The sequence below is a fragment of the Sapajus apella genome, unplaced genomic scaffold (assembly GCF_009761245.1).
Source record: "Sapajus apella isolate SASKATOON/1434 unplaced genomic scaffold, GSC_monkey_1.0 scaffold159, whole genome shotgun sequence".
Lineage (NCBI taxonomy): Eukaryota > Metazoa > Chordata > Mammalia > Primates > Cebidae > Sapajus > Sapajus apella.
Window position 1 is genome coordinate 323,974 of NW_022437099.1, and position 10,759 is coordinate 334,732.

At 45.5% G+C, this 10,759-nt stretch overlaps 1 protein-coding gene across 1 annotated transcript in view; it reads right to left on the reverse strand.

Annotated features, from left to right (window-relative positions):
- ARPC1A (actin related protein 2/3 complex subunit 1A) overlaps nucleotides 1–9,451 on the reverse strand; it is a 36,427-nt gene extending 26,976 nt beyond the window's left edge. Inside the window, exons 1-2 of the mRNA XM_032266444.1 lie at nucleotides 9,314–9,451; nucleotides 2,488–2,579 (exon numbers count right to left, since the gene is read on the reverse strand). Of these exons, the coding sequence (XP_032122335.1) occupies nucleotides 2,488–2,551 (64 nt within the window). The 5' untranslated portion in view covers nucleotides 2,552–2,579; nucleotides 9,314–9,451. The remainder of the gene's footprint in view (nucleotides 1–2,487; nucleotides 2,580–9,313) is intronic.
- Nucleotides 9,452–10,759: the final 1,308 nt, after the last annotated feature.

The window sequence follows — 10,759 nt, forward strand, 5'->3', positions numbered from 1 at the left end:
TTTTTTTTTTTTTTTTTTTTTGAGACGGAGTTTTGCTCTTGTTACCCAGGCTGGAGTGCAATGGCGCGACCTCGGCTCACCGCAACCTCCGCCTCCTGGGTTCAGGCAATTCTCCTGCCTCAGCCTCCTGAGTAGCTGGGATTACAGGCACACGCCACCAAGCCCAGCTAATTTTTTTTTTTTGTATTTTTAGTAGAGACAGGGTTTCACCATGTTGACCAGGATGGTCTCGATCTCTTGACCTCGTGATCCACCCGCCTCGGCCTCCCAAAGTGCTGGGATTACAGGCTTGAGCCACCGCGCCCGGCCAGTCAGTTGATTTTTAAAAAGGGTACCAAGGTAATTAAATGGAGAGAGAATAGTCTTCAACAAAAGGTACAGGAAAAACTCGGTATCTTGGCTGGCATGGTGGTTCATGCCCGCTAGGTAATCCCAGCAGTTCAGGAGGCCGAGACAGGAGCATTGCGTGAGGCCAGGAGTTCAATGCCAGCCTGGGCAACATGGCAAAACCCTGTCTCTACTGAAAATACAAAAATTAGCTGGGTGTGGTGGTGCACACCTGTCATTACAGCTTCTTGGGAGGCTTAGACATAAGAATCGCTTGAACCGGGGAGGTGGAGGTTGCAGTGAGCCAAGATTTCACCACTGCACTCCAGCCTGGATGACAGAGCAAGACTCTATCTCAAAAATAAATAAATAAGGAAAACTCAGTATCTATATACAAAAGGAACCCTATCTTACCTACCTTATAGCATATACAAAAATTAATTCAAAATGGAACAAAGTCCTACATAAAAGGAGTAAAACTATAAGACTCTTAGAAGGAAACACCGGCATAGCCACACATTTTTGTGATCCTGGATTATGCAATGGTTTCTTTGATACAACAGCAGAAGTACAAGCAACAAAAGAAAAAAATAAGTGAAATTGGACTTTTTCTCCCTAATCCGGCTCTTTCTGTATTTTTATTATTTAATAATATATATATATATATATATATATATTTTTTTTTTTTTTTTTTTTTTTTTTAAGAAAGAGAGTCTTGTCCTGTCACCTAGGCTGGAGTGCAGTGGCACAAACATAGCTCACTGCAGCCTTGGACTTCTGGCCTCAAGTGATCCTCCCACCTCTGCCTCCCATGTAGCTGGGACCACAGGCATGTGCTACCATGCCCTGCTAATTTTTATTTTTTGTAGAGACAAGGTTTCACTATCTTTCCTGGGCTGATCTCGAACTCCTAGACCCAAGCAATCCTCTCGCCTTGGCCTCCCAAAGTGCTGGAATTACAGCACTGTGCCTGGAAACTTGTTCAAAATTTAAAAATTGTGCATGCCAAAGAATACCTCCCAAGAAGTGAAAGGACAACCCACAGAGTGGGAGAAAATATTTGATAAGAGACTTGTAGCCAGAATATATAAAGAACTCTTATGACTCAACAATAAAAATATAACCCAATTTAAAAATGGGCAAACAGACATGTCTGAACAGACATTTCTCCAAAGACATACAGACAGCCAATAGGCATGTCAAACAATGTTCAACAACATTACTCATGGGGGAAATACAAATCAAAACCACAATGGGATACTACTTTATATCCATTATGATGTCTGTAATAAAAAAAGACAGACAGGGCTGGGCATGGAGGCTCATTCCTGAAATGCCAGCACTTAGGGAGGCTGAGGCAAGAGGATCATTTGAGGTCAGGAGTTCGAGATCAGCCTGGCCAATGTGGTGAAACCTCATCTCTACTAAAAATACAAAAATTAGCCAGGCATGGTGGCACATGTCTGTAATCTCAGCTACTCAGGAGGCTGAGGCAGGAGAATCACTTGAACCTGGGAGGTGGAGGTTGCAGTAAGCTGAGATTGTGCCACTGTACTCCAGCCTGGGCAACAGAGCGAAACTCTGTCTCAGAGAAAATATTTTTTTTCTGTAGAGACAGGGTTTTGCCATGTTGCTCAGTCTGGTGCTGAACTCCTAGGCTCAAGATATTTGCCTGCCTTGGCCTCCCAAAGTGCTGGGATTACAGCCATGAGCCACTGCACCCAGCCTCATCTTGTTATATTATCTGTCACTTTGCTTGCTGAACTGTGCCTACTTCTAAGAACATTCTTCATCCCTTTCTAGTTTTCTGGAGCTAGAAAACTAGAAACTCAAGTTGATTATGAATAACATAGTAAATACTAGTTAATATTGTTCTGAGTAGCTCAGGAGCAAACTGCTTGCCTCTGAAACAGCTTCTTCTAGGTCCTAGTCCTCTCACTAAGCATGAACTTGGTATGTAACCACTGGAAAGCCCTTCCTTCACTCTGGGCCTCAGTTTATCTGTAAACCAAAGGACTGACTTAGTTCCCTTCTGAACGTATACAATAGATGTATGTTCTTTGCACATGTGATATTGAAATATGTAAGCCCTAAATGTGTCTAAATCTGAAATGTATCAAAGGTACCAAAATACAAAAGCAAAGTTGATAAAATACTTACGGGTACGATCCCTGTTCCAGGCATGACAGGTGATTGGCTCTAGTAAAAACTGATGCAGTGACATTATTCTTAGTGTTTTCAAAGGAGAAAAGCTGCAATGAACAACAACAAGAAGCATTTAAAGTGGCAGGTGACGAATGTTTAAGTTGTCTGAGGATCTTAAGATGTTCAGGAATAAATAAAACATTGTCCTCGGCCGGGCGCGGTGGCTCAAGCCTGTAATCCCAGCACTTTGGGACTCCGAGATGGGTGGATCACGAGGTCAAGAGATCGAGACCATCCTGGTCAACATGGTGAAACCCCATCTCTACTAAAAATATAAAAAAAAAATTAGCTGGGCATGGTGGTGCATGCCTGTAATCCCAGCTACTGAGGAGGTTGAGGCAGGAGAATTGCCTGAACCCAGGAGGCGGAGGTTGTGGTGAGCCGAGATCGCGCCATTGCACTCCAGCCTGGGTAACAAGAGTGAAACTCCGTCTCCAAAAAAAAAAACATTGTCCTCCCATTAAAAAATTATCTGGCCAGGCACAGTGGCTCACACCTGTAATCCTAGTATTTTGGGAGGCTAAGGTGTGTGGATCACGAGGTCAGCCTGTCCAATATGTTCACCCGCCTCTACTAAAAATACAAAAATTAGCCAGGCGTGGCGGTGCGCGTCTGTACTCCCAGCTACTGAGGAAGCTGAGGCAGGAGAATTGCTTGCATCCAGGAGGCAGAGGTTGCAGTGAGCCAAGAGCGCACCACTGCACTGCAGCCTGGGCAACAGAGCGAGACTCTCTCAAAACACAAAAATCGATCTCATTGTTGAAATTTAACCATCTCAATTAATCTAGCATTGTAACGTAGAATCTAGCAACTAAAGTACGATTTATTCTGTTTAGGGTCATCAGTGGAATCTTAAACCATGGATACAGGATATTCCTAGTCTCAAATTATCATCCCACAGATTGCTTACTAACTACAAAGAGAAAAAGATGCCTTTACATTGAAGAAATCTGGCAATCACAACATGATCAAACTTAGTATCATAAGCAGTGGATCAATCTAACCGGATGGGCCTCCTGATGGGAGGCCAATGAAGTACACATCATCACTTATAAATAGTGACTTAATTACCATCCAAACCAGAACACTCCTGAGAGCAAAAATAAATAATAATTATGTGGCCACAACAGGTCACAGGGCTATCCTGGAGAAACCTGGGACTATGGTCAACCTACCAGTGAAGTCTTTACCAAAGATATTTACTCTAAATCCAATCAAGAGTCAGACCTAATTTTCAGTTTATAAGAAATAAAGGGTAAAGGAACTAGTCAAGCAACACAAGGAGGAAATAAATAGTTAAAGCCAGGGTGTGCACCCTTCTATAGAAGAACTGGCCTGGATTATTTCAAAAAGGCAATATGTAGGCAGGGTGAGAACTGTTCTAGAGAGCTATGAAAACCAAATTTGATAAGTGAAAATTGATTATGATCTAATTTTTTTTTTGAGACAGAGTGGTGCCATCTCAGCTCACTGTAACCTCCACTTCCTGGGCTCCAGTGATCCTCCTGCCTCAGTCTCCTGAGTAGCTGGGATTACAGGTGTCCACCACCCATGCCTGGCTAATTTTTGTATTTTTAGTAGAGACAGAGTTTCACCATGTTGGCCGGGCTGGTCTTAAACTCCTGGCCTCAGGTGGTCCTCCTGCCTCAGCTTCCCAAAGTGCTGAGATTACAGGTGTGAGCCACCGTGTGCAGCCCATAATGTACATTTTAAAAAACGGGCAGAAAAGATGTATTTTGTACAATAGGGAAAATTAGAATTTAAACTAATATTAATTATTTTCATGTTCTTAGCTATGATAATAGTATTGCCATTAGGTAAGAGAATGTCCTACTTCTTAGGAGACAAAGATGATGATAAGTATTTAGGAACAAAGTATCATGATGTCTTCTGTAACTTCCTTTCTTTTTATGGGGGCAGGGGGAGACAGGGTCTTGCTGTCTCATCCAGACTTGGAGGGCAGTGGTGCAATCTATGCTCACTACAGCCTCCGCCTTCTGGCTCAACTGATACTCCCACCTCAGCCTCCTGAGTAGCTGGGACTAAAAGCATGCACCACCAAGCCCAGCTAATTTTTGTAGAAATGGGGTTTCGCCATGTTTCCCAGGCTGATCTGCCTGGGCTCAAGGGATCCACCTGCCTCAGCCTCCCAAAGTGCGGGGATTACAGGCATGCGCCAACATGCCCAGCCAGTGTAACTTATTTTCAATAGCTCAGGACAGAAAATATACACACCGTGAATCTAAGCAAAGAGTATGTAGGTGTTTGTGATAATACTTTTTAAACTTTCAATTCTAACTAAATGAAAAGCAGGAATCTGCAAAACATTAAATTAAAAATCAAATACAATTCTCTATTTTATAGGTACCCAAATCTAGATACACTTGAAGAAGCAACCATTACCTGAAACGGGAACATTTTTCAAAAAGCAGCCAGCCTTCCTCTATCCTCAACTTTATCATTTCCAGGAGACACCCTCACTATAAATAAAGTTTCAGCACACTTAAGTATAAGTCATGTCAACCTAGGGTGGAGGCTGAAATGTGAGATATGAATTCTGATGCAAGCAGGAAATGAATGGAAGGGCCACTAGAAGGTTGTAAAGTGAACAATGAGAGTTCAGCTGACAAAGCAGAAATCAATCTCAGTTAGAAAGCAGAAGCAGCACCTTTGCTAACTGTAAAGAAACCCAGGCAGGGAGCGGTGGCTCAAGCCTTTAATCCTAGCACTTTGGGAGGCCAAAGCAGGTGGATCACCTGATGTCAGGAGTTTGAGACCAGCCTGTCCAATACGGTGAAACCCTGTCTCTACTAAAAATACAAAAATTAGCCAGGCATGGTGGCGGGCACCAGTAATCCCAGCTACTCAGGAAAGCTGAGGCATGAGAATCACTTGAACATGGGAGGTGGAGGTTGCAGTGAGCCAAGATGGCCCCACTGCACTGCAGCCTGGGGAACAGAGTGCAACTCTGTATCAAAACAAAAAAAAGGGTGAACCCAAAGATAAGTGCAACTTTAAATAAAAAACATCTGATATCTTGAACTGGCAGAGAAATGTCAGCATTTCACATTCTATTCTAAGACTGAAGATACTTAAGTCATTACTTTTTTCTGTTATACAGTCTAGAAAGCAAACTACGACTCACAAAGAAAAAGCTTAGGAATTGGCAATTTAAAAAATTTTAAATGAATTCAAATAAGAATGTTTAATTTTTTTTTTTTTAAGACTTCCAGATGCTAACTGCAGGCTTCTCTCTTTATCTCTGATATCAGATGCTCACTCCAAATTGTTCCATCACAACAGATTTTAGTTACAGCTACTCAAAATAACACATTGTGTCATAAAATATCTCCTTAATTAAAAGCGGTTTAGTTCAAAAGCCACATTTGATAAGCTTATTTGTTAACTAAAAATAAAATTGCTCTGCAAATCAGTAATTTGATGTGAATATCTTTGTGCCATAAAAGTACATGTTTCACGTCCAGTTGAAAAGTACAGCTGCAGACAAAAGGCTTTCTTTCTTTTTTTTTTTTTTTTTTTTTTGGGACGGAGTTTCGCTCTTGTTACCCAGGCTAGAGTGCAATGGCGCGATCTCGGCTCACCGCAACCTCTGCTTCCTGGGTTCAGGCAATTCTCCTGCCTCAGCCTCCTGAGTACCTGGGATTACAGGCCCGCGTCACCATGCCCAGCTAATTTTTTGTATTTTTTAGTAGAGACGGGGTTTCACCGTGTTGACCGGGATGGTCTCGATCTCATGACCTCGTGATCCACCCGCCTCGGCCTCCCAGAGTGCTGGGATTACAGGCTTGAGCCACCGTGCCCAGCCTGGCTTTCTCATTTTTCAACTCAGTTTTATAAGCAATGTACCAAAGACTTCAAAAGAGGTGACCATTTACAAAATGGTGTACATTTCTAATTTTACCATATCATTCAAGTTCCATGTTTGGACATACACTCAAGACCTGTACTTGTTTTTTAATCATGTGGCTATTTTAAGTCTGTAGGCCAAGACAACACTCATGTTTGTCAAATTTAGAATGTACCTAGCAAACACAGCTTGCATTCATGAAACCCAGTGAATGCAGAAGAAATTCCTAATAGCCTGAATTATATACCAAGAAAGGGTACCTCTGTCATAGGATCATAATTATAATTTCTAAACTATGGTTAATGTTTAAATGAAATCTGAAAAGCTTTGTCTTAGTAGAGCTAGAGAGGAAGAAAAGGGGACAAATACAAATGTGAGCCACCCTCTTGCCTCAGCCCCCTGAGTAGCTGGGACCACAAGCATGCATCACTATGCTCTGCTACTTTTAATTTTTTTGTAGAGACAGGGATCTCCCTATGTTGCCCAGGCTGGTCTCAAACTCCTGGGCTCAAGTGATCTGCCCACTTCAGTCTCCCAAAGTGTTAAGATTACAGGGATGAGCCACTGTGCCTGGCCCCCATCCCTTTTCTTTATCACTGTGTATAGAGTTATTCTGATGTATGGCTAACCATGGGCTCTGAAGCCAAGGCTGGCTTTGAATCCTGGCTTTGACACACACTAGCTATGAGACCTTGGGCAAGTCACTTAATAGTTCTCAATCTCATTTTTTTTTCCTCTGTAAAGTGGATATACCACTGACATCACAAGGAGAATTAAATGAGACAACATGTGAAAGCAAGTAGTACAGAGCCTACTCTGAAATACATGTCAGTAGGTTCCCTTTCTTCCTTTGACCCAAGGCTTTTAAACCAACCATAGAACCCAGCAGTTAATTTCCTCTGAGCTTATAATTGTTGACATTGCTATAAATTCTTGGCCCTACTCCTTTGGAGCTTGAAAGTATTCACACAAGTGAGAATTTCTGTCCCCAGTTTAGGGTCAGTTTTTAAGACCGTGATTCACCTAGTACTTAACCAGTCTCATTACCCAACCCAGCAATATCAAGTAATCCAACAAGGTCACCACACCCTCCTCAACGTTCAGACAGGCTCCAGTCCGGGCACCAGCCTCACCAACAGACCATTTTAAACTTCTTCATGAAGGATTTGTTTCAGCATTGGGAGACAATTAGATCAAAGTATGATCACTCCCCCTCCAAAACAAGAGTTTTCCAAAATGATCCCTTCCTTTAAGTGTGATTAGTAGATGAACTCCACAAGATCTTCAAATACATACTCCGAATATGGGAGAAAATAGCCATATAAGCTGGGTGTGGTGGCCCACACCCGTAATCTCAGCACTTTGGCAGGTTGAGGTGGGGGGAGAGCTTGAGCTCAGGAGCTTCAGATCAGCTTGGGCCACATATCGAGACCTTGTCTTTACAAAAAAAAAAAAAAAAAATTAGCCAGGCATGGTGGCTCACCCTGTAATCCCAGCTACTCAGAAGGCTGTGTCGGGAAAATTGCTTGAACCACGCCACGGCACTCCAGTCTGGGCAACAGAGGGAGACTCTGTCTCCAGAAAAATTAATGAATGAATAAATGAATGAATGAAAATTAGCCCACTGTGGTGGCACATGCCTGTTGTCCCAGCTACTCAGGGGGCTGAGGTGGGAGGATCTCTTAAACCCAGGAGGTAGAGGCTGGGTGGGGGGGTGCTGGGGGAGAAAACAGCTACACAGTTACCCACTTCCTAACAGGGCAAAAACAGCTTCCTGACTGATACTCCTCCTTTGTTTTTACCTGAAAACTCAGGGCCTATGTAAAACCAAAAGACTAGATAAAATTGAGAAGAGAGGGCAGAATTAAGATAATCTCGGCAATTTAAGCTATGAGTTGACACAGACAGAAGGTTCCAAAGCTGCAGTAGAACAGATGGCTTTATGATCAAAGATTCCAAGCTATAATTTATTAAGTGCCTACCATGTTCCCAGCAGTGTTGTAAATACCGCGGGATGGGGACAGAAACATAAATAAGGCTGACACCATTCTAGTCCTCAAGTCTGGAGGGTTGGTGGTTGGGAAGAGTGGAGAAGGTAAAAAAGGAAAGAAAGACAGATATGCATAGAACGCCCAGAGGCAGTAATAATAGCTAATATTTATTGATCACCTACTCTAGGCCAGGAACTATTCTAAGCAATTTATGCAAATCCGCTCACTTGATCCTTAACAAAACAGTAAGAATCTTTTCTATTGCATATAAGGAAAACAAGCACAGAGAAGCAATCTTCCCAGGATCACCCAACAAAGTGGTGGTGCCAGGACTGGCATAAAAGATTCCACGAAGCGAACAGGAGCGCCGAGAAGGGTGCGATTTTGACTTGGGGGAAGACGGTACTCTTGCAGGGCGATCTGAAAGAACTCGGAAGAAGATTTTTCTCGAAATCGGAAAGGTTCCCCAGTAACTGAAGGATTGAGGGCTGTCCTAGAGAGAAGGCAAACATCCTATGGGCGCCTACTGTATACAGGGATCAACTCTAGACGCTAAGGAGATGAATGGTCCCGCGGGACGCCCGATTAGGAGAGATCCTCCTGCTTGACACAATTTTAGAGACGGTGACAAATGTCCCCAGCAGAGGTGCAATCAGGACCCTGGGGGCGCAGAATAGGTTGTTAATTCTGGCATCGGAGGCGGCTAGGAGCCTGAACATCCTGAGAGAAGCTCCAGGAAACCCACGGAGAAAGGGGATCCCCGCCCCCTCAGGAGGCCCCAGCAGGGAGACCCGGCCGCGCCTCAACCTCGGGGCCCCGCGGCCTAAGCCCCCACCTCACCGGCCCCGCGGGTCCAAGTCGGGCGCGAGACCGGGACAAGAGAGGCCGACAGGGTGAGACGCTTGCCTCTGCTAGACGTTACCTGGAGTCGGGGGAGTCCGGACGGGCTCGGAGCGGAGGATTCGCGGACTCTGGGCAGTCGACGCGAACAGGCTCCGGCGGGCGCGGGCGGAGGACGGAAGCCCAGAGGGAGCGGCTGACAGATCCCGGAAATGGCCATGGCGCCTGCGCGGGGCGGCCGTGCGGGCGATCTGCGCATGCGCACAACACGGGCGCGCAGTTGGGGACTAGGCAGACTGGTGAGCGAGGATACTCGGTAGGATCTGCTGCTGCTGTAGCTGCAGCGGAGGCGGTGGCGGCGGCCTTTCAGAGGGAATGCGGCCCCACGGAACGCCTGGCAAGTGCTGGCGAAGCGGCATGGGCGTCCCATTCCGTTCCTCAACCAATTTCCTCACAATCCCCAGCCAAAGTGTGGCGCCTCGGTAGTTTCGCAAGTTCTTTTGTCAGGAGATGAGTGAGGATTGGGGGTCTTTGGAGCTCTTGGACCTGACCAAGGATTGAGTTTTTCTCTCTTCAGAGAGCCCAGGTCAGAGCCAGTCGACCTCAGCGCTGCTTCCTGCAGGGAGCTTCCGTCCCCGCTGTGCTTCCACAGTGGAAAGCCCCTGAAGCCCCCCAGGAACCTTCTCGAACCTTCGCGGGGTAGAATCACTTGTTCCTTGCTCCCAAGATGGCGCCTCAGGGCAAAAGGGTTGCGGGAGCTAGGCTATGCCCCAGTTCACGGAGGACAGAGCCTGCCCCACAGATGCAGCTTCTGAGGAATGCCGTGGTTCCCCCACCTGCAACTAGGCTGCCGCCCTTGAACCCGTAGATATTCTGGAGCAGCTTCAGTCCCCACGGATGGGGCTAATCGAGAGCTTTCCTTTTTTTAATTCTTATTTTTTTTTTTTTTTAAGACAGGGTCTCGATCTGTAGCCAAGGCTGGAGTGCGGTGGCTCAATCATAGCTCACTGCAGCCTGGAACTTCAGGGCACAAGCGATCCTCCAGCCCCAGCCTCCAAATTAGCTGGGACCACAGGTGTACACCACCACGCCTGGCTAATTTTTATTTTTATTTATTTATTTAGAGACAGAGTTTCATGTTGCCCAGGCTGGAGTGCAGTCGCGCAATCTTGGCTCACTGCAATCTCTGCCTCCCGGGTTCAAGCGATTCTCCTGCCTCAGCCTCCCGAGTAGCTGGGATTACAGACATGCACCATCACGCCCGGCCTAATTATTTTGTGTTTAGCAGAGACGGGGTTTCTCCGTGTTGGTCAGGCTGGCCTCCAATTCCGAACCTCAGATGACCCGCCCACTTCGGCCTCCCAAAGTGCTGGGATTACAGGCGTGAGCCACTGTGCCTGGCCGGCTAATTTTTATTTTTTGGTAGAGTCAGGGTCTTGCTGTGTTGCCCAGGCTGGTCTTAAACTCCTGGACTGAAGCAGTCCTCCCTCTTTAGCTTCCCAAAGCCCTGGGATTACAGGTATGAGCC